Raw genomic sequence first — 22663 nt, forward strand, 5'->3', positions numbered from 1 at the left:
GCCCACCTGTGACCGCAAATGGGTCGTGTCATTTCCTATCCCTATTCAGAGGGCAGGAGAACAAACTACCTCAAGGTACAAAAGGAAAATTACTTGAAACACTTGGCTACAGTGGCACTGGATAGTCTTCTGAGGAGAAAAACGGATGGTATGTTGACATGATGCGAGTATGACAACCACACACAAGAAAAAAAAAAAAAAGCAGCTGGAGTACCAATTCAGTCTTTTCTTCAAAAGGTTTGCCCACTGCCGCGATGGGGCATGAAATACTTTTCTCATAGTACTCCAGAACATTGTTATTGCTTACATTTTTATATACAAAAAGATAGAACTGATGTTTTAAAAAAACCTCTCAAAAAAAAAAAATCCAGTGCTTAGCTTTTCTGAAATATTAAAAAAATAAAGCACTATCAAAGTATTTTCTTCTATTTTTAGGGAACTTCCCCACCAGAAAAGAGCATTGGCGTTTTTGGTTATATACAGACAGTGCAAGATGTTCTCCATCCACACACTGGAGAGGTTTTACACCCACTCCCCAAAACAGCTTTCACTCCACAAGGGGCAAGAACTATGCTTCTGATAAGGTTTAATGAGCTATTGTAAGTGTAATTTAAGCAAACATTTTTATTACCTGTGGTAAGTAACTTTCTGTAGGCAAACTTATCGTTACTGTTCCTTTAGTCATGTAACATACTTCCACTAGAGTCTTGTTCACATCAGGTCAAACTAGCACAAAACTTATTTCCTGTGCAGTACCCCTTAGGCTGTATCCCACGATTACGTGAAATTATTGTTTGGCTTTGACTTCTAAGAGAAGCTGTAGGGAACAATACAATACAAGACAGGAAAAACAAGCGTTACTTGTGTCTTCTTAACAGTTAAAATTATTTTCGGATTAACAGAATGAAGGACCAAAAAGAGGTAATGCATTAGCCTTGCTCACTTCACCGCACTCCCTAAAGACCCGGGGTACTGCCACCTCCAGGCTCACCAATCACTTTGCAACAGCAGTCAATCTACCAGGCGAGCAAGGACAAAGTCAGAGTCACAAAAGCGGGTGCCTTGCTGTGCCCGCTCCGTGACTGACAATTCTCAGACACATTTAATGAAGAGTATTTAATTTCTCTGAAGCCATCATCCTTTCCAGTAAAGATAATCACTTTTTCCTAACTTAGTAATAACTGAAGTTACTATCCACTGAGGTTTTCCAGCCTTTTCCTTCCCCTGCCATGCCACCAACTCCTTAGCACTCTGATTTTTCTTCAGTCCAGGCAGATGAGCAAAGCAGCGGACAGACAGAGCTGATTCAGAGAACAAACGTGCTCTCAGGCTGATGGCAGATCTGTAAACTTTCCCATAAAGAGAAGTGGAAGAAAAGGGAGAAACGGAGATCTTTTAAATGGAGAGACCTCCTTTCCTTAAAATTCCCAGGCAGGCTAGGAGAAGCACCACACATGAGATTGTAACACTCGACCCACAGCTACAGATACAAAAGGAACTTCAGCAAAGTTTTACTTAATCAGATAAATCAATGTCATTTTTTTCAGACACCACCATGAATCAGAAAAAAAAAAAAAAAAAAAAGAAAAATGCACTACTTAATTTTAAGCAAAAGCTTTATTTTAGTTTATAGGCTTGTTTGTATTAAAAACAATTACTTCAAAATCAAATTCACATAAAACTCAGCATGTAAATAAATTGAAGTTATCATTGGTCCAGATCTGTTTCTGAAAGACAAGAGCTCCAAATTACATTAACAACCTTGTGTGGCAACAGATCAGCCTGGGATGGCAGTAGCATCTCCTGGTTCACAGACTGAGGAGTTAAACTGTCGTCGTCATAGTCATCCCCGTCCGTCCCTGTCGTGTGTCCCCCTCCCCCCCCGCCTTCAGTACATTTTAAAACACCAGCTGCAAACTGGTGCAGTTAAAGGATTGCTCTAGGATTGCTCTATTGCCCATTAATCCATTGAGCCACCATTGAAAAAAGCATCCCAGTTTAATCTGCTGCTTCACAGGAGTAAATGCTCTTCAGTGTTGTTACAGGCACTGCTATTTTCTTCCAGGAATCAAAGTACTTCGTCTGAAAACATTTTCCTTATAACACCAACATACAGATTTCCGGAGGAGACTGTCACAATTAAGCTACATTATATACACTTCAAATGTACAATTATCCTTAAAAAATGCTTGTGTACAAAATAGAGGGTTCTTTTATTAAAAAAAAATTCATGTTCTAGATTTCAATTACATGAACATTTTAAGAATTGAAAATAATTGAATAATAGCAACATTCCGATTTATTAGGAACCTTCCCACAAGCAAGTGTAGAGGTACCTGCACTATATTTAAGATTCTAATAAGCTTTTTTGGACAATTTGTGCTATAAACCTCATGTATGAAGTATGTGAAAAGCTCTCAGCTATGACGACAGAATAAAAGCTAGTTAATTAATGCAAGATTATTTCAGTAAAGTATAAAATTATTCTACTTATGAAGTAAATACTCCAAGGGCATCTGATTTACAGCCAGTTAGACAAAGAACACAACTAGTGACTAGAACACATACATTAGTTAAAAAGTCAAATATATACAAAAATATATTAGAAAGTGGTCGAGTTTAACCACAGGCTCATGTAAAAAATGTTGTTTTAAATAGCAATAGCAAAAAAATAGCTATTTTCTCTATCTGCAACAGTACAAAAGGCAAAACCTACATATGAGGTAGCAATGCCAAATTAAAAAAAAAAACCACCAACTTTGGATTGAGGAGAATTTCCTGTATTTTCATAGCATATCTGTCAATACAAATATTTAAATGAACATTTCAATTGTTTCAAGAATTAATACATTAATTTACAAAAACCTTTGTCAATGAACATTTTAAAAAAAATTACTGGAAATGGATTTAGTTACTGATTTCTCCTGTTTCTAAAAAAGCTATCACATTTTCAAATCCAAACACTGTACAGCAAAAATGCAGAGGCTTTATTATACACACTTGGTAAACGCTATGGTACATTACGACATAATTTACAAAGATCAGAATAAGCCAGCTGTGGTCATGTTATTCTTTTCTGTCAAATGTGCATACACTGCACCCTTTGCTACGCCGTGTTCAATGCCAGATGCAGGATTAAGGTTCACTACTCACTTCCACAGCTCTGCCCACAGCTGAAACAAGTGTTTGTATCATCTGCCTTCAGGAGTCTGAGCCAGAAGCATGGCTTCTCTCCAGGGTCAGGGGCCCTGCCAGGTGGCAGCTCAGAGTCCCCCTTGGTCCGCACTGAAACTGCCTCAAGAATGTGGGGATGGGATAGGAGGGGACAGTTGTGCCCCTCCACTTCTCCTCTGAATCCCAGCCCTTCATCCCTCCTGCAGGCGTAGGGCAGGAGGGGCCACCTGAGCCTCCCTGACCAAAAAAATCCCATTAATGAAAAGGCAGGAGGGGGACAACCACCCAGCTGAGCTGTGCCAGCTCTGGGCCCAGGGCTGCAGGGCAGCACTGCCAGCGGCACAGGACCCTCAATGGGGGTCAAATCCTCCGCTTCCAGCTCCGCTGACCAAAAAGACCCTGCTGCTCCTCCTCCAATTCAGGCAACTGAGTCAGACATCTGAAGTTAGATGGTACAAGTAACACCAAAAAGTGAACTGGATGGAATTTCTGTATTTATTGTATTAAGAAAATAATATACTTTACATCACAGTGCTTAATTAAATGCAATAAAAAAATGTAAACTCAGGATTCTAGATAAAATTTAACTTGAAAAATTAGGGCTCCAAGACTTTTCAAAATTCACCATTTTTTAAAAATTGAAGTCACAGACAGTCAGTTCACATAACTCACGTATTTAAGATTACTTGTAAATACCTGTTGATGCACTCCACTGTTTGGTCACTTTTTTTTTTTTAAAAAAAGCCTAAATAACAGATAGACCAAGTGCAAAGGTAAGAGGTATATTTTTATTTGCAAAGAAACTAACTTTAGAAGTAATTTGCAAATCAGGCACCTGGAGTGCTCTAGTAGATGTAAGGAAATATGCGGTATGGTACACGCTGACAATACCTTTCCCATGCCAAGCCATATTTTTGTTTACAATGATGTTCATCACGAGCTTCTCGATGAACAAGCAAGCAGATGAAATATATCACGTAGAAATATGGTAAAATGTGATTAAAACCTGTAGAATAAAGTGAGAAAGTCACTTTAGATAGAGCAAAAAAAAATCCAGAAATGTTAGCTATTAACAACATGTACTGAGCTGGTGACATATACTTGTTATGGACTGAAGCATCAGATACTCAACAGGATAGTGCAAAAATTGTGTGACATGTTTACATGCAGATAGGAAAAGACCCACAAAACCCCCCAAAATAATCCTTAAAATTCAGAGTCTCAAAATCTACCAACTTCACTCTCAATGCATGCAAAGCTGGCACATATTTTTAAGTTCTTTATAGCTACCAAAACCAGAGAAATAGTTAAACCTCCACAGCACTGAGCTGCCCCACACAAGCCCCACAAGGTTTTCTCTATTTTGGTTGTAGATGGTAGCTTTGCTCAGAGCACAGTACCTGACTTCTGGATGAAAAACTGGACATGAGTCAGCAATGTGCGCTTGGAGCCCAGAAGGCCAACCGTATGCTGGGCTGCATCAAAAGAGGCATGGCCAGCAGGTCAAGGGAGGTGATTCTGCCCCTCTACTCTGGTGAGACACCCCACCTGGAGTACTGCCTCCAGCTCGGGAGCCCTCAGCACAAGAAGGACATGGAGCTGTTGGAGCAGGTCCAGAGGAGGGCCACAAAAATGATCAGAGGGATGGAACACCTCTCCTATGAGGAAAGGCTGAGAGAGTTGGGGTTGTTCACCCTGGAGAAGACTCTGGGGAGACCTGACTTGAATGAGAGGGGGCAGGACTACCATGATCAGATGTATTTTCTGAAACTCTCACTGCTCTTTCGAAGCTCTTGCAAAGAATCAGGACTACAAAACCCCATTGGACAAAAGGCTCCCTAATTGCCTCCAAGTGTAAACTTCATGAAAACTAGGAAGTATTCATTAACAAAAACACTGAAACAGAATTCCATTCCTTTGTGTTTGATGACTTTTCTTCTTCGTAATGTATTTTGCTTAAAGTTCATCCCTATATGTGGTAGCCCTTGTCTCCAAGCAAACTCCCACTTTTTGGGAACTCCCTTTGAAAACACTATAGCACAGCCACTAGCCTAAAAAAAAAAATGTAAGAACAGCTTACTAGCAAGCAAGCCCCATCATTATTGAATTATAAAGTGTCAGAAAGGAGAGTCAAATCTATAGTATGATATGTCAAATCTATAGTAAGATATAAAGGATAAGATGCAAGAGAAAACAGGTGTTGCATTAAGCTTACAACACAGAAATTTGCCATTCAATTAATTACAGGTTTTAATATCTCAAATAATTATCACTTTGCATTTCAAACCCAGTCAGATGCCAAAACACGCAAGCATTTTTGATAAAATCTGCTTTAGTTTCAGGAACTTACCACAGGGTAGGGACCATGCTAGAGCCATGATGATGTCACCGAGATAATTAGGGTGACGAACAAAACCCCACCAACCCGTGACAAGAAGCCCTTTTCCAGTTGCAGTGGGTATAAATTTCAGATCTGTGAATAGAGTATTGTAGTCAATACAACAATTGAAATGTGTGTTTAAATAGTACAAAGAGACATTGTATAGGAATTGAAGAAATAAAAAATGCACTTACAGGCCAATTTGGGATCTGCTGGATTCCTTCGGAAATTATTTTTCTGAGAATTTGCACTACGGAATATGTAATATCCAATACCTGAAAATAAATATTTATTTTGCATCTTCAGTATTTTCCAGTTTTCTTCCCTTCAACAAAAGCACTCACATGCTCTCTGCCACTCTTACTACATTAAAATCTTTTCCTCAGAGATGTAACTGGATTTTCTCCAGTTCTCAGAGCTCCAACAAGACAGAAATGCTATAGGAAACCTGCGTTCCATATGCTCTTACACATTACTGCTTAACTTTAAAGATTCTGGAGAAGCTTTATTTTCACATCTACTTTTACATTTATATCTGACTTATAGTTTATTAATGTAACACTGAGCTTGAAATTCATATAAGGTGATGTGCTGCAGTTTATAAGATTATAGCTCTATTAGCAGCCCAGTATTTTGCTACAGTGCCTACTCCATAAACTGATCGACTCTTTTACAAGTTCACAATATTAAAAGAACCAGACCATGAAGTATTATCTGGTTTTGAAATTCGTTTCCCCCATCATTTTCACAGACAGCTTAAATTTGCTTTTTCTGAGGCTGTATTGAAAAAACATGATCACAACATACTTCAAATAAAGGTGTTTAAAAAAAAACAAAATATTAACTCAAAATGGAAAAAGATGTTGTATTTCTCAGAATTGCACGTACCAAGTTGTACACCTACATATTCTTTCCAACTGTTTAAATTCTTTGTCATGTCTACAAAAACCTTTTTCTTCTATGTTCACTACTTAGATAAAAGGGACAAACTACTTTCTAAGTTCTTGCAAGGAATCAGGACTACAAAACCCCATTGGACAAAAGGCTCCCTAATCTCCTCCAAGTGTAAACTTCATGAAAACTAGGAAGTATTCATTAACAAAAATTTGAAACAGAATCCCACTCCATATTGGTATAAGCCATTCCTTTGTGTTTGGACCATAACCATACCATACCACAAAGTTATGGTATGGCCATAAGGCCATATTGGTACAAATTTAAGGTCCCCTAAAGATGCAAGATCCTTTCTCAAAGCACTTGGCTAGACAAAAGGAGATGTTTTCTGTTCACATGAGTTTGTAACTATGGACATCAGGGAAGGAGATGCAAATTGTTAAACAACAAAACCTCTTTTTCCCTAGGTTCACTAAAGCATGGCCAACAAGCTATTGACTTCTTTTTCATAGGAGTCAATCACAGTCACTCAGACTGACTTTAAAAGCGATCTGCCACACTTCATTCAAAATGTTTTACGTCACTTCTGCAACTCCAGACAGCATCCACCTAAAGATGCTTCTCAACAGAACAATTAGGTGTCCAGAGTCTCATTTATCCTTCATTTAATAAAACGAGAATTTATTATAAACTTTGTATTAAAGAGTAGCCAGACACATGCTTCCACCAGCTCTGGTAATGCAGAAAATACAATCACTGCATCTTAGCTAAAGCTTCACCTCACAACTCAAAGAAACAAAATCAGTCCTACATTATTACTACCAGTAATAATAACATTTACTATAACTTACAGTTCAGAATAGTAATTCCAGCAGCAACAGGCCAAGAAATTGCAGTGGGATGACCAACTAAATAGAAGGCCTGCAGACTGTAGACAAACGGAACCCACACCAAATCTCCGAACGCTAGCATGAATCCAAATCCATCATGGGTAATATCCATTGTAGTCAAAATGGCTTCCTAGAAACAAGGAGGAAGGAATCTAGGATTTACAAAGCTTCATTCATTTAACATGGTAATTAGAAATGGTAACGGTTTAATACGATTGTCATTTACCTCATTCCAAAGAGCATCCACCACATACAGAAGCTGAAAGCTGTTCACAAGTATCATTGATAGAGATGGCATACTTTGATTGTGTATCTTCATCTCAGCCAAGAGCATTGCCAAGTTTATAACAACCTAGTTTAGAAAATACTTTATTACAAATTTTCCTTGTAAAAGAAAGTGGTCTGTTCTATTACGCTATAGGACATTTTAATACAGATGTTTTTGACCAATGTTTAAGTTTAAAAAATTAATAACCTATTTCACAAGCCACAGTTTTCAACTAACTACATTTCTGAAGCTGTATAACCTCAACATATGAATATTTTAAGAAGGGTTTTCATCTCCCACAAAGCAAAGAAGCTAGAATGTAGAAATTTTCCTACAGTGAATAAAAATGGTCATTAAAAATCTGGCAACATGAAACCGTTTGTAAGTACTTTTTTCCTGTTTATAAATACATATCGTATCCTTAATACCAATTTTATATATACACATATATATATATATGTATGTATATAAAAAAAATCAGTTTTATTTAAGTAAATAAAACAACTAAGATTACTGACTCACCCAGCCAATTAATCCTGGACGCAACTCACAGAAGTATTTGAGGTCAAAACTGCCAATACGAGGGTTTAATTCATGTCCAGTAAAAAAATCATAAACAAAATACCCTGCAGATAAGACAGTCATTGTTAGCAATACTCTTCCTTTTATCTGCCACTACACTCCTCCCCATAAAGCAGTTCCTACTTTCTACTAAAGTTCTCTCATTATAAATAAAAAGCTTTTAGATTGGCAAGAAAAGTGTGAGAGCATATGGGAAATATAAACCATATGGGTTTTGCTTTGTATTTTAAGAGGCTCAAATATTTTATTTATTAGGACTAAACACTTTCAAAGTTACTATAGGCTTATTTCTCCTTGACACTCGTTCCTTCTTTATTTTCAGCCTTATCCTGAAGCTCACACCCCAGTTTCCATTAACATGATCTTATGGTATTAATTAATTCTACTTTTCATCCTACTTCATTGCTCTTCTTGGGGAGCAAGAATTCCTTTAGCTGTGACAATTACCTGTCCATCAAAAGAGATGGACAAGAAGGAAAATACAATACCTTGACTTCAACAAGATATCCTGCACTGAGTTAGCAAATAACAAGCACTTTGCAGAAGAGTTACAGAATGCTACTATGCCACTTACAGAAACTATAACTGCACTTTTCAATGAAATAATTATTTATGATCATTTATTATTTCTGTTCACACACATACATGCTGCACTGACAAAGGAACTGAGGATATTTGAATACTTCATTTTAATACACTAAATGTTCTGTCCGTAAACTCCCTTTCTTAGTCACCCTATGATCATTTTTAAAAGCAGTTTGTTTAATATTTAATGCTAATCAACCTCTCAATCTATCCTTTGTCCTACAAAAACATATGCATATAATTGATACTTTCTAGGTAGGTAGTCTCATGACTGAATCAAAATTTCTTTTGGAAACTCAATTCAGCTAACTAGATTTAAAAGTGCACAGCAAAATAAAAGCTTAGAAATACACTGTAATTTCAAGTTCTGTACCTGACTTCCCAGTGCCAAAATGTCTAGATACTTGTTTTTCTTTCCATTCCCAGCTGTTTCAGGAAAAGGCCCACCAGCAGGGGCACTATGAAGCAAACTAGACAAGCCTCTTAGACAAATGCTGAAAACAGAAAGGAAGGAACTGTCCTCTCATCACTAGGGGACTAGACCAGCCAAGTTATTTTTGCATAAGATATTCAAGATAATCCAACTAAAATTTTAAGCATTTTACAGTATCTGACCATGAACAAAAAAATGCCATTTAACTTGCAACATGAATTTTACACTGGTAGAAAGTAAAAGTCAGAGTATTATAATAACCAGCCCTAAAGCTAGCTTTTAATTCATAAAAATGAAACTGTAGTGAACAATTGGAAAGAAATCATCCAAAATATTCATAACTCACCAGAATTTCCACCTGGTGCTAGTTCTTCCTCGGGTGCTTTCAGGGACCGAATATACAGATAAATGCTCAATCCCATAGAAAAAACTGCAGCTGACACTGCAAACTGCATGAAGTGATCATACAAATAATGAAGTTCAAATTGAAAGTATAATAAAGTTCCAATAGCTGCAGCAGTCAAAATAAAAGCATAAAACCCTGAAGGATGTAGAAGAAAAACATATTAGCCAAATTAAAAAAAAATCATTCTAGTAGAACCCGCCCAGCCCAGCCTTTCTGCATTTTCGCTTCTTCCAAGATTTGTCTATATTCCAATAATGCCTTCCACATCCCATGCTCTTGAGGTTCAAACTTCTGGAGCACAGCAATATACCTAAGACATTCTAACTATGCCCTGAAATTTCCTGTGCTCCTCATCAAAAGGACAAAAGGCAGGAACACTGAGCACTCCTACATTTTTTACAACATGGGATCCAATTTCAGATTTTAGTGGAAAAATGGACACTGACACTACTACTGAATAATGACAGCAGGTCACAAAAATCTTATCTGTGGGACAGCTCAGATAATCATATTTTCTTCTTTGAGTTATCTTCATATACCTTGATACAGATAGCAGTAATTAAAGTATTAAAATAACTATCAAGTCAAAACTTGAACACAAAACTTTTGTACTTTGAGAGTATAAAATCATGTAGAATGGAATGATGTCCAAATATAAGCAGACAGTTCTATACAGCTCTCACCTAAGTACCTTCTATGAACCCTTTCACAGGGTCACAATGGTTGAGGTTAGAAGGGACCTTCCAGAGCTTATCTAGTCCAACCTCCCTGCTCAAGCAGAGCCACCTAGAGCTGGTTGCCCAGGACCATGTCCACACAGCTTTTGAATATTTCCAAGGATGGAGACTCCACAACTTCTCTGGGCAACCTGTGCCAGTGCTCAGTTACCCTCACAGTGAAAAAAGTGTTTCCTGATATTCAGACAGAACCTCCTGTGTTTCAGTTTGTGCCCATTACCTCTTGTCCTGTCACTGGTCATCTTCCTTTCTTCAAGAAGTTGCTTTGAGAAGTAGCAAGAAGATGGCTTCTCCTCCCCCCCCCCCCCCCCCCCCCCCATTATTTTTTCCTTTTTAAACCATCCAAATCATGTAGCTTATTCCCTCCCTTTATCAGAATACAAAAAAAAAAAAAAGCAGGACTATGCCCCTACTAAAGACAGAAGTCCAAAACAGAAAAAGTTATGAAGCAGCCTCAACATGACTCACTTCCGCAGGATGTAATACACTCTGCTTCTATGATTTACAGCCCTATTCCGACTTTAAAATGGTGCATCTTACCAGGCTATGACAAAACCACACTCAACTTTTCAATATAACATTTGGATTCCACTACCACCAGTGTCCTTGAACAGACTAATTAATCAAATAGGTAGTCTGGAATACCTGCAAGGCATCAAAGTACACTTTTCTATTTAAGCCTGAAAAAGCAGGACTGCTGAAATATGTTTAACGATACTCTAAACCTAGATGAGCAACCTGCCTTATTCATAAGAATTGAAATCAGATCCGAATAAGGACTCAGAACTGTTCTGTGCCAGGCAAGAATAAGAACATCTTAAATCAATTACAACACAATTCTTATTAGTCTGTAAATCAGAGACATCCAAGATGATCTAGACACATGGGATAAGATGTCTTCAGATCACTCCTGAACATCTCCTCTGGAGCAACACTCCTTGTTACATGAACATTACTAACATTTCTGATACGCAACTGCCCATTTAGCAATTATACATGGAATATGACAGGAGCCATCAGTCACAACTGGATGCAAACCAGGTGCCCTGTATAGTGTAATGTCTTGTTCTTGGGGCAGTTAGTTCCTGATCATTACTAACCACCTTCTTCCAAGAAAAGGCTCATCCTATTTTATGAAAGATTTACAACAGATACCTAGTTTGACCGTAGAGTGTATCTTTCATCATTTGTATGTTATGGTACTGAGCACTGCAAATCAGATAGCGGTATCAAATTTCAGAATAAGCAACTGCAACATGCTTACCATTTATTCGGTACTGCAATTTCCTTCCATTTGAAAGAGGCAGGCCTTCTACAACCTAGGAAGAATAAAATACTAGTGTCAACAAAGTACTTTATGGGGGCACTGGCAGGGGAGGGAAATCAAGCACATCTCTGCCACAAAGACATTCAATCAAGGTAACCAGCTGGACACATTCAAATCTGAAGATCATGCATTGTTCTCAAAAGCATACTTTGGATATCAAAAGAAAAAGGGTAACAGTTTCAAATAAAAACATTTAAAAAAAACCCCTCTTCCTAACCAGCCTCAAGAAAACAGAACAGGTCTAATCATTGTAAACATTTATAGCAATAGATCAACCTGATTGAATGATCTATTATAGTTTTCTTTCAGAATCTGCCAGTATCCCTCAAGTCACAAAAAAAGGGAAACAGAGCATTTGCCTGACACACATATGGCTAGAATGGTTTATAGCTTCCCATAAGTGAAGATTACATTCCAAAACACTGGATATCAATAAGAAACTGAGTATCAAACAGTTCATCTATTTAGTAGCCACATACCTGAAATTCTTCTAGAATTCTATCATGCAAATTTTATCCATGCTTTTAACTCTTATATAATGCCTTCTACCTTTTCTACTGTAAGACTTTGAAATGCACGGCCATTAAATTCTTAACAAACTGTGCTATCTTAAGCTTGCAGAGATCTGCAGTAGCCATATTCCAGCTTAATATGGAAAACAAGTTCATTTGCTCTCAAATTCACTGCATTAAGAACGTACCCTACCTTCCAGCCTGACGGACAAATTAATTATCCATAAAGACCCAACTGCTACTTAACAGCTTACCTTTCCAATTGGCAGTAAGTAAAACAGAGCTTGAAGGAAAAACCACAGAAGAAAAACACCAAACACCCTAGCCTCCCAAAGACTTTCAAGTGCTGGAAGAGGAGGAGGGAAGTTCATAAGACTGGGGTCATCTTGTTTGCACATCATCAGCAAGTAGAATACAGTAGCAGGCAGGAAAAATATCAGCATGAAGGTTCCTATAAACAGATATTATGCCATATTAGAAGATAAACATAGAAAACAAAAATCTTTTCAATCGCTTGATACTAACTTTAGTAACAAAGAAGAGGTTGTCATTATCTATTCCCAAAGCAAGACAGTGGCAATCCCCCAGTCACATAATGGGATACAGAGACATTCTTCTCACTCCCATATGGGGTCATATAAGCAAACCAAAGGATCACACCCACTGCATCCCTTTAAAACTGTCCAAAAAACTGTATAAAGAATAGTCTACTGTCAAGTTCAATGCGCCTAGGTTTTGAAAATGTAAAAATTTTGCTAGTTACTTCTTAAATTTAATTTGGAAATATTTAAGTCTCACTGTGCAAGGGAAAGCTCAAGATCTTCACTATATTTCACAAGAAAACCAAGTGTAATAACGGTTCTTTGACTGCCACCAATACCAGCACAGACTACGTGAAGCACTGTCATAGGACTCTGGATTCTGCAACCAGGGTCCAAAAACTGGAAAAAAGTTCTTGACATGACAGTATGGTCAATAAGTAAAACATGTAAGAGTACTAATTTTCAACTATCATGACAATTTGCACACATACCAATTCTTCCACCAAACTCTAGCTCCTTTGTTTTTGATGATGCTTTCTCAATTGTTTTTATTATCTCAAAAATCTTTTTCTCCGAATATATATCTTCTTTTTTCTTTTCTTCTTTTCTTGGACGCAAGCTGTACTGTTCAAGCACACGCTCCATTTCTAGGTCTGGTTTCAACTTTTGCTGTTAATGAATAAAAAGAATTTACTAAAAAAATCCCCAGCGATTTTACCTTATTTTACTCCATTTTTTATTTAGGAGGACATTATTCACTATAAAACACCAATATACAATGTCTTCTACTTATATACAGTACTTAAGTTTATGTATTTATATGAAGAGACTGCTAAAACCAGTTTCATTGTGATCACTTAGGCCGTGATTACATAGCAGCAGCAGTTCCAGTATAGGTCATCCATTCCCACCCTCCTCCCCTCCCTTCTGCCATAACTCTGTGCATTAGCTAACAATCAGGACTAAAGAACTGATTTGGCTTAAAAAAAAAAAAAAAAAAAAAAAAAACACTTTCTGTGGCCAAACATTCACACTGTAAAAGCATGGGAATTAACACAAGTAACCAGTGAGGGTTTGATAGAAAAAAAAAACCAAGAAAAATGAATATTATGCAGCTCTAATACTTTTCCCTCCTAAGAACTTCATCTCCCTCTCCCCTGAACTTGGTTAGCTGAACAGTAAATTTATTTGACCTCTAAGTTTTATGCTGCATTCTATTTCTCCTTGATTATTGTACTGCCCTTTCCTAGGGATTTCTGAGAAAGCTAAGTTAGAATGCAACATAAAACTAAGAGTAAATACGATGTTCATACCTCTGAGACTATGCAGGATGTGTCATTTCTTTCTGTACTGTCAGGTTCACCATTGTACCTTCTGGTGTTATTCTCACTCGGTTTCTGGTTAAAAGAAAAAAACTAGTTTTAGCTTTCTGAAAATAACAGCTGCATTAAGTGTAAGTATATAATGAATAATTAAGAACACCAACTATCTAGGTTTTTTTCAACTGCAATTGCTCCAGTTTTCTCCACAGGAAAACAACTGTGTTCAATATCCAAAGTATGGACAGTTTCAGCTCACAAACAAGGGAAGAAAACTCATTTAAGAAAAGAAAAAGGTTACTAATGTTTTTTAACAGTGAAATTAAGAGAGAATACAGCTTCCAAGTTATTTTTAACTCATCATTAGGAACTGCCAAGTACAAATGTCTATTTAGTACAACATCTATTTAATAATTCTATTAGGAAAGCAGAAGAAATTTCAGTGTCCTATATATGACACTGCTCTGCAGGACTGAAAGTCTGGTTTTCCATTAAATATCTTTCTCAGAAATAAAATCTCTTACAAAAATTCTTTTAATGAGTCTAGCTTACACAACTCTGGGAAGACAAGACTCGTCTGTTTTGTTTTATTTCAGCCTAAGCTTTGTTGAAAAGGACCAGGTCATTCCAATCATACATGAACCAATAGATCAATCCTACTCAATTAGAAGCCAGGAGAAAAACCATCAAAGGCATTTTAACCTTTTTGTCCAAAGTAAAGTGTAGCTGCTGGCTACAGACTACTTAAAATGAGCATATGGCCCACAGGCTATGCCCTGGGTCACACAGCTCAAAGCAGTTCACTGCAAAACAAAAACCACAGCAATTTCAGTGCCAAAGAATGCTTTTAGTAGTAGCGATTTATTAAACTAAACCTATCTATTTAGTTTAGATTGCTCTGGTTTAGTGTAGTTGAAACCTAACTAAAACCTATCTATTTTCAATAGATCAGCACAAGGCATTTCCAATTCAAGGGACTGTGTCTCAGACGAGTATCACTTGAAGCTATCTCAAGAGCACAAGAGGCAGAAGAAATGCTGTTTGTCTCTTAATAGAGAAACATCACCTCTACTATGCTTCACCTACAGAACACCAGAACCATTTTTAGTACTCAATATAACCTTCACAAAAAGGCCAAGAACAAACATGATAAATGTCAGCTAAAAACCAAGTATTTGATAAACTTACAAATCCTTACAGGATAGTTTTTATAATGAAAACAGTTCTGCAATATTATCAATTAGCAAGACTATATATATATTCCACACTTGAATTCTGCAGCAATTCTCCCACAGAAGCTTCACATGTTTTCCATTACTATTTTAATGAACTGTATATGAAAACAGAACTCATTTTATTTCAGATTCTAATACCTACCTGCTATGTACTGATCAATACATCTTAAAAGTAGGCTAACTTCCTTTGCCCCATTTCACAAGTGGGAGCATAAGGCTAACAATGACTTCAATATTAAAATATTAAAGAATTTGTGTGTGTTTGAATTCCGAGAACTTCACTGTACCACCAAATTCAAATGGAACTTAACAACATATGTTTATATTTCAAGAATCTCCTCACAACTCTGTAAGCTGGAAAGCCTATTTTCAAAGAAAAAAGGCAGTTCTGAGATACACTTTTGCAGCTAATTATGTTGTTCAGGGAACATGCACTACAGCTAGCTTTTACAATAATAAACCCAGTATGCATAAAACAAATTTTTTGCAAATAGCAAAAATCTGCTTTAAAAAAAATCCAAACCAACCCACACACATAGAACAAACAAACAAAAAACCTAATACCAGTAGAGCTAAGTCGGTTTCCTGAATGGTTTTCTTTTTGTCATCTTTATGTTCTCTGCTTTGGGAAGAAGAACGACGTCTGCCTTTTGCTGGCCGACCAGGAGATCTAGATCGAGATCTGCTAGTATTTCTTCTGGAAGGAGAACTTGAAGAAGACTGGCTCTTCCTGTGCTTGAATGATGATTGCGACTAAAAGAAAGAGGGGAAGAAAGCAAAACCTTATCTTAGATGTTCCAAAGAACAATTTTAGAAACTTGTGGTGTTTTATGATGAGGACTCTGGCATACAGTTCTACAGAATTGTCTCCTATTTCCTTTACTGATGCTGTAAAAAGGCTGTTAAGAAAGAGCAACTACAGCATACTCATTTTGCTGGTAATACCCAAATAATCCTGTCCCAAGTCCAACTGCTGACAATTCCTGTCAAAGCTACAGAAATCAGATTATGGATGAAAGCTATTAATGTGAGCACCAAGCTTTTGAGTGTACTACCCTCTTAAGCCTTTGCATAAGTAAATGAAATGATAGCCATCTCTTAAGCTTTAAGGGACAGCTATCATTTCAATTACTTAGCTTTATTAATACATTTGACATATTAAGATGCAATGATTTGTTTAAGGCAACACAGCTCAGATCAACATTAAAAAACCCCAGGTCAGCTAAATCATTAAATGAGATGGGATAACTAATTTCATAAACAGTTTTCCCCAAAAGTACTCAGTTTTATTTTTCTGTGAAGTCTACAATGCTTATTTTCCCATGTAAAATTTCCACAAATTTTATAAGGCACAAATGCTTTATGACAAAGAAAGGTATTTTCTCAGCTTGAGTTTGCTAACCTGCAAGCACGAAGTAAACAAGTTAGAAAGTCTTAAAGCAGTGAAAATGTTTGTCTAGCTCAAGGCAGAAACATTTTGTCCTAGAAGAAAAGGTCAGTTACAGGGCATGTACACTACCACCAAAAAGTGAAATTACAGTTCACATAAAGACCCACAAGTTAGCTTTGAACTTATGCAGGTTTCAGCACAGGCCTTAAAAATCAACTACAGCAAACATTCAAATAGCTTTTTGTCTCATACTTTATCACATTTTAAATTGAAATGAAACTTGTATGCAGAGTTTTAAAGGCCTTTATTAGTAACAAAAAATGAAATAAAGATACGTAAAGAGGAAGGGATGTGCTCATACACATGACATGACCCTTTCTCGAAAGTCCCTAATTGTCACAAATAGAGCAAAATACCTCATTAAACCTTTGGGGACCTAAAACAGTACAACCTATTCACGGATGTTTTAAGTATGTGCTTAAAGGGCATGTGCTTTTTATATTTATAATGATCCTTAACTACATGCTTGCATTTGTTTTCAAATTTTCTTATTTAGAAGTGGAAAAAAGTCAAATTAGTATCAACCTTCTGATTACTAGCTTTATAAGCTACCCAAAAACAATTTTTCATGAACAATCATGCTATAGAGTTCCTGAATGATCAGACTTGTTTTTCCCCAAATGTGTCACTGTTTTTTCAACATAAAGAAACCAATCATGCTTCTTTAAAGACAGGGTCAGCATTCTGAACTTCTATTTGAGATGTCACATAGGAAAAAGCTATTATTTAGCACCAATTCCTTGAAGACACAGTTAATGAAAACTTGCAAAGCAACTATCCAATTATAAGTTGTATTTTTATCTACATCACAAAATCAATATAATCTTCCATTAGAAATACTGATAGTAATATAAACGTGTACTCACCCTTATATCACTTTCTTTCAATGCAAGTTCAGTCCCATCTTTGTACTTAACAGTATAAAGATGAGAAACATCATCGTAACTAGTCACTTGTACTTCATAGTACAGGACACTTCCTGGCCAACGGCCCATCACCACCTCGCCATCAGCAAACCTCTGGTTTGGCATTTTCCAAAAGGAATCCCTAGAAGAGAAATAAATCAATACATATGATAGCGAAGCATTAGGCTTAATTTTTCCCTCCTCCCTTTCCATATCATTTAGGCTGGAACAGGGAAACTTTAAAGTAAACAATTCTTCAACTTAAATAGGCAAAAAGCTGCCTGGTAAGGAAAAAAGATTATCTATTTGCTAAATTAATAGTAGACAGAAGAAATAGGTTTAAAATAGAGCAAAGATTGAAGTTAGATGTTATCAAAAAAATGTTCAAATGTATTAATAGTACATCTAGACCAGTATTCAGCTATGATATACAATCTCCATCATCAGAGACCACCAAAACCAGGCAAAGCATATTTCTCTAAAATTACATAAATGTAGTTGATCTTATCTAGAGGGGAAAAAAGTAAATTAGATGGTATCTAAGTGTCCTCTAACTCTCTTTTCCTGTGGTTCTACAAAAATTACAGAAGTGATGATTTCTAAATGTTAAAATAAAATGTCCCAAATCTATTCAGAACACACAGCCACATTACGTACTTCCTTCAATTTGTTATGCCAAACACTCAAAAGTTAGGAAACACCAGAATTTAGGCTCCTGTCTGGATTGATTATTTTCTCTTTTCCACGTATTTAGCACAAGGCATGTAATGCCTTTTGCAGGGGCTTGCAGGAAAACAAAGTACAGCATCAAAGTAATCACATAATATCCCAAAAACCCTAAATTCTATCCTCCTGTCTGCACCATAAGGTTTTTATTTCATATTAGCAAAACAGGGTTTAAGTGACTACCACCCTTGGTCCACCATATGAGGGTGCTGGGAAAAAAAACACACAACTACAACTTAAAGGAAGGTACGTTTTTAAATGCTGTATAACTCTCTGAAAAGTGCCTTGTATTATGCCATTGCCATCTGAAACTAGGTATCCATAGCAGAAAATACTTTTAATCTGAACTTCTGTGACTCAGGCCTCAACATATAAAGTGAGGGTATCTTAAAAGCCTAAGGTAAAATACATACTAACTTATGTACTACCACCATTTGTATGATGAACATAGGAACTTAGAAGGGGGGGAACAACAAACAAACAGGCAAATGTTTTTGTTTCACAGCATTTTAACTTGTTTGCTATAAATGAGATGTGAAGCCACACAAAATGAGGTAAAAAAAATTATTTAACTAGATACTCATTCATTATACATTAACTAATCTGCAGTGAAAAGTTAGATTCTTTGGCAAAAAATACTGTTCATATGTAATGAGAGACCTTCATAAAACATTGGGGGATGGAGCTAAGTGAGGCTTTTCAATCAGCTTTCATTCTGGCATTTCCTGAAGCTGCTGCTGCTAAGATTTTACACCTGTGTAGCTCTCCAAGTCAAAGAAGAAACCAAAAACTTGGCAAAATTCCCTCACGCAGATTTTACTGCTAGTATTCCTAATTGCTTCAGAACAGAAACATCTGGCCATCTCCTTTGCTGTATAATATTTGAAGGAGCAAAAAGAGTAAGTTTTATCATTTCATTTCACTGATACTTGCCAGTTAGAAAAATTATCAGAGTTCTAGTCTATGCTTGTAGGCACATGCTCTTCCAGCTCATCTGTCTTCTACCTAGTGTTTATTGTCCCAGTCTCTTGTTACTTTCTTACTCTTTCTGAATTACCACTCCTCTGACTCTGTTTTATCCCAGTCAGTTTAACCCCCTCAAATTCATACTCTCATTTCTTATGACTCCATGAAATACAATTGCCATATTTTAATTTCAAATTCTTCTCCATTCTCTCCTTACACCCTTTAATACCTTGGGGGTTTTCTGCCTTTTCTGCCCTTGTTCACCAAACTAGTTCCAGTTCCTCTTTGCCACCTCTGGGCTTAAGATCTGATCTCAATCCCCATCTCTGATCTCAATCCCCATCTCTGCCTCCTTGTCCAGTTTCCTCATCCAAAAGACAGTTCTTTACGAGATCCACGTCTACTACTGCTCTTTCCCCAGTCTCTCGCACAGTTCCAGCTTCTTCCTCCTCTTCCATAAATAGTCTAAACAGGGGTGCTCCACCAAGTCCAGTCATAGCTTTCACCAGATGTCATAACCTGATCTATGAATTCATTTCCTCACTGCTGTTTTACTTCCTACGCTCCAGCCAACTGTTTCTTCTCTTGACCTGGAACACCTCAGGCATCATCTGTAAACTCAGAGCCTGACCAGGACAAAGCTGCCAGATCCTAGGACAAAGTCATGAAAAACAGAATCTTTGGAGTTTAAGTCCTTTTTCAAAAAGGGAAACAATCTTTCACAAAGTTGTTACTAAGGACATGTAAACTGATTTTTACCATTTATAATAACCACTTCAAAATTTAGATATAAATTTCTTAGGGATAATAAAATGCAATTCTCTGCCAAACTTCAAAACTCAGCATTTTTGTACACAAACATAAAGACAACCCAAATAAAAGGTACACATTATTTAATTCTTTTTAAAGGCAGAAAGACCTTCGCCTCCTGCAACCTTGTTCTCAAAAGGAGCTGAAGTTAGTTTTAAGGAGTTGGAAAATGTGGCTGAAGGACCTGAAGCTAAATCAATGTTACATAATTCAGCCTGAGGTAGATATCAACAATATGAAATTCCAGAATAATAAATGAATTTAAGCAAGTGGAAATACGATGTGATTCAAAAGTAATGAACAATCTTATTAGTAGAAAGACCTACTTATTTTTCCATTTTTTCCTTGAACATTAAAGCTTAATAATGAGATCAAACACTAAACACTAAAAAAAGTAAATATTACTTCTTACCCTATCAAAAATTACCACCTTGTTCTGCACTCCTATGCCTCGTGTGAGGGAGGTTTGCAATCCTCATTCCATATATCCCACTTCAAAAAGCTACACCTTTTAAAGGCAGCCTTCATCTGTTCAGGTAACAAAAGCCATCACTGGCATCAAGAAAAATAAAGATAGGAAGTCTTAAAAAAAAATACAGTTTAGAAATTACATTTTGTATTTACTGCTCTTCCAAGCTCTACACACACCCCTGATAATTTTCAGGGTAGCAGTTGGCACCAGCCTAATGTTCACAGTAGTCCTGTACAAACTTTTTAATTCACAGGGCTTCAAAATATGTATCCAAGTGACCTCAAAGAAAATTATCTCACACGTTGAACCCTGTACTGTACAGATACCTGATTGCAAGTATATTCACTTAGTCCCAAGACAAAATTTGTGTTTTCTGCACCATTATGATTTTCCTTTAGGAACCCAGACTCTAAAGGAATGGCTCAAAAGGATTTTGTATCCTACACCAAGCCAAGACAATTAACACAAAACTCCCTGGAGCTTAAAAGCTGGTCAAGAAGAAAAGTTAATTGCTGACTCAAGCAAGAATGAAACAATTAAAGAGAAACATAGCAGAGAAACATATTGCCCCATACATCCATTTCTGGTCTTTCTTAATGACCCTCTCACTAGACGCGTGGAAAGATATTTAACTCCTGTCAAGAAAATAAGAAGAAAAAGACTGCTAGCTTGTAGTCACTAGAAGATCATACCACATCATCAGAAGCTGGGCACACAGTTTTAAGAATAAATAAATAATTAAAAAAACCCCACTAAACAAAGTTTTCCCTCTTGGAAGAGCAAAGTTCATACATATCCAGTGATTCTACTTACTAATTCTGACATCTCACCACTGGTAGATAATGTTGTGCATGTCAGAGGAGGGAGCCAGCTGAATGCAAGCAAAGAAGAAACGCAGGAAAAGAAAGAAAACATTGGCAGTCAAGGCTAACAAGACACAGCTTCCTACACAGAAAGTTACTACTGAATTCACCAAAGAGACTGAGCTGTGCAGGACCTTTTCAGGATCACCATTACTCATTCCACATTTCTAGCTCTCTACCTCCATAAAGGTGGAGGCATCTACCACTGGTCAAGCTTGGCCCGACTAAACAGCCAAATCAGCTTCACCGCTAAAAGCAAGCGCAAATGAGCCTCAAGGTAAAATAAAAACCTATCAATCCTCAAGCAGGGAAACGAGGTGTTTGCCTTTAAAAAGGCTCTTTACCAGAAGCACTGAAAGCGGAGGGAAAGCGCCAGGAACTTGAACTCCCCCCGCAGGGCTGCGAAAGGAGCCGAGGTTAAGGCCGCGGCGGCGCGGTGTTGACAGGAAGGGACCCACGTGCCGGAGGCGGGGGAAGGCCCGGCCCCTCGGCCCCGCTCCGCGGCCCCGCCCCGACCGCACTCCCGGCCCGGGCCTGGCGCGGGGCCTCGCCGTGGGGGAAGGGATGGGCCGCGCCGGGCCAGGCCGCCCCTCTGCGCCTCTCCCACGGCGCGCCCCCGCCGCACCGGGTGGCCGCGGCCTTTTCCCGCGCCAGGTCCGGCGTCGCCGTGCTGCTGCGGAGGGGGACGGCGGCATCCCGAACAAAGCGGGAGGGGAGAGCCCAGCCCCCCCCACCCCCAGGGCCCAAGCAAACGGTCCGGGCAGCGGGAAAGGGCGCGGCTCGTCCGCCCACCGGGAGAGAGGCTCGAGCGGGGCCGCGGCCCGACGCCCGCGCATGGGGCGGAGAAAGGCGGCGGCGGCGATTGGCCGGAGCGCTTCCCCCCGGGAAGGCCGCGGAGGGGGGTGTGTCCCGACCCGCGCCTGCCCCGGTGCCGCCATTCCCTTACCTGGCGCCCGCCCCCACCGGGCCGGGCAGGAGGCGCGTCCGCGGAGCAGCGGGAGCCGGGCCCGAGCGCGCCGCTCTCCGCTGAGGGGAACAACCGCCCTGAGCGACGGTTACGACCGCGCAACGGTCCGCCGCCCCGCCCCTTCCCGCCCGCCAACCGCGCCTATTGGCCACGACACGCCGTTTGAATCGTGGGTGGCTGCACGCTATTGGCTGCCGCGCGATGGTGCGGTGCTCCCGCC

The 22663-nt window shown here is 38.4% G+C and overlaps 1 protein-coding gene across 4 annotated transcripts; it reads right to left on the reverse strand.

Annotated features, from left to right (window-relative positions):
- Nucleotides 1–2887: 2887 nt before the first annotated feature.
- On the reverse strand, nt 2888–22566 carry LBR (lamin B receptor). Of its 4 annotated transcripts, none has more exons than XM_075496506.1 (14): nt 22423–22566; nt 17601–17781; nt 15849–16037; nt 14044–14127; nt 13222–13399; nt 12443–12639; nt 11614–11668; nt 9553–9747; nt 8129–8232; nt 7565–7690; nt 7300–7468; nt 5749–5829; nt 5525–5647; nt 2888–4180 (listed from the first exon to the last, which is right to left on the reverse strand). In XM_075496506.1, the coding sequence occupies exons 2-14, from the start codon at nt 17763–17765 to the stop codon at nt 4020–4022; spliced, it is 1827 nt and encodes a 608-aa protein (XP_075352621.1). In that variant the 5' UTR covers nt 17766–17781; nt 22423–22566; the 3' UTR covers nt 2888–4019. The 4 variants fall into 4 exon arrangements, with proteins under 4 accessions (XP_075352621.1, XP_075352620.1, XP_075352619.1 ...); XM_075496505.1 differs by having other exon boundaries at nt 13222–13396; nt 22423–22556; XM_075496504.1 differs by having other exon boundaries at nt 13222–13396; nt 14044–14130; nt 22423–22556.
- Nucleotides 22567–22663: the final 97 nt, after the last annotated feature.

The sequence above is a fragment of the Mycteria americana genome, chromosome 3, assembly GCF_035582795.1.
Source record: "Mycteria americana isolate JAX WOST 10 ecotype Jacksonville Zoo and Gardens chromosome 3, USCA_MyAme_1.0, whole genome shotgun sequence".
NCBI lineage: Eukaryota > Metazoa > Chordata > Aves > Ciconiiformes > Ciconiidae > Mycteria > Mycteria americana.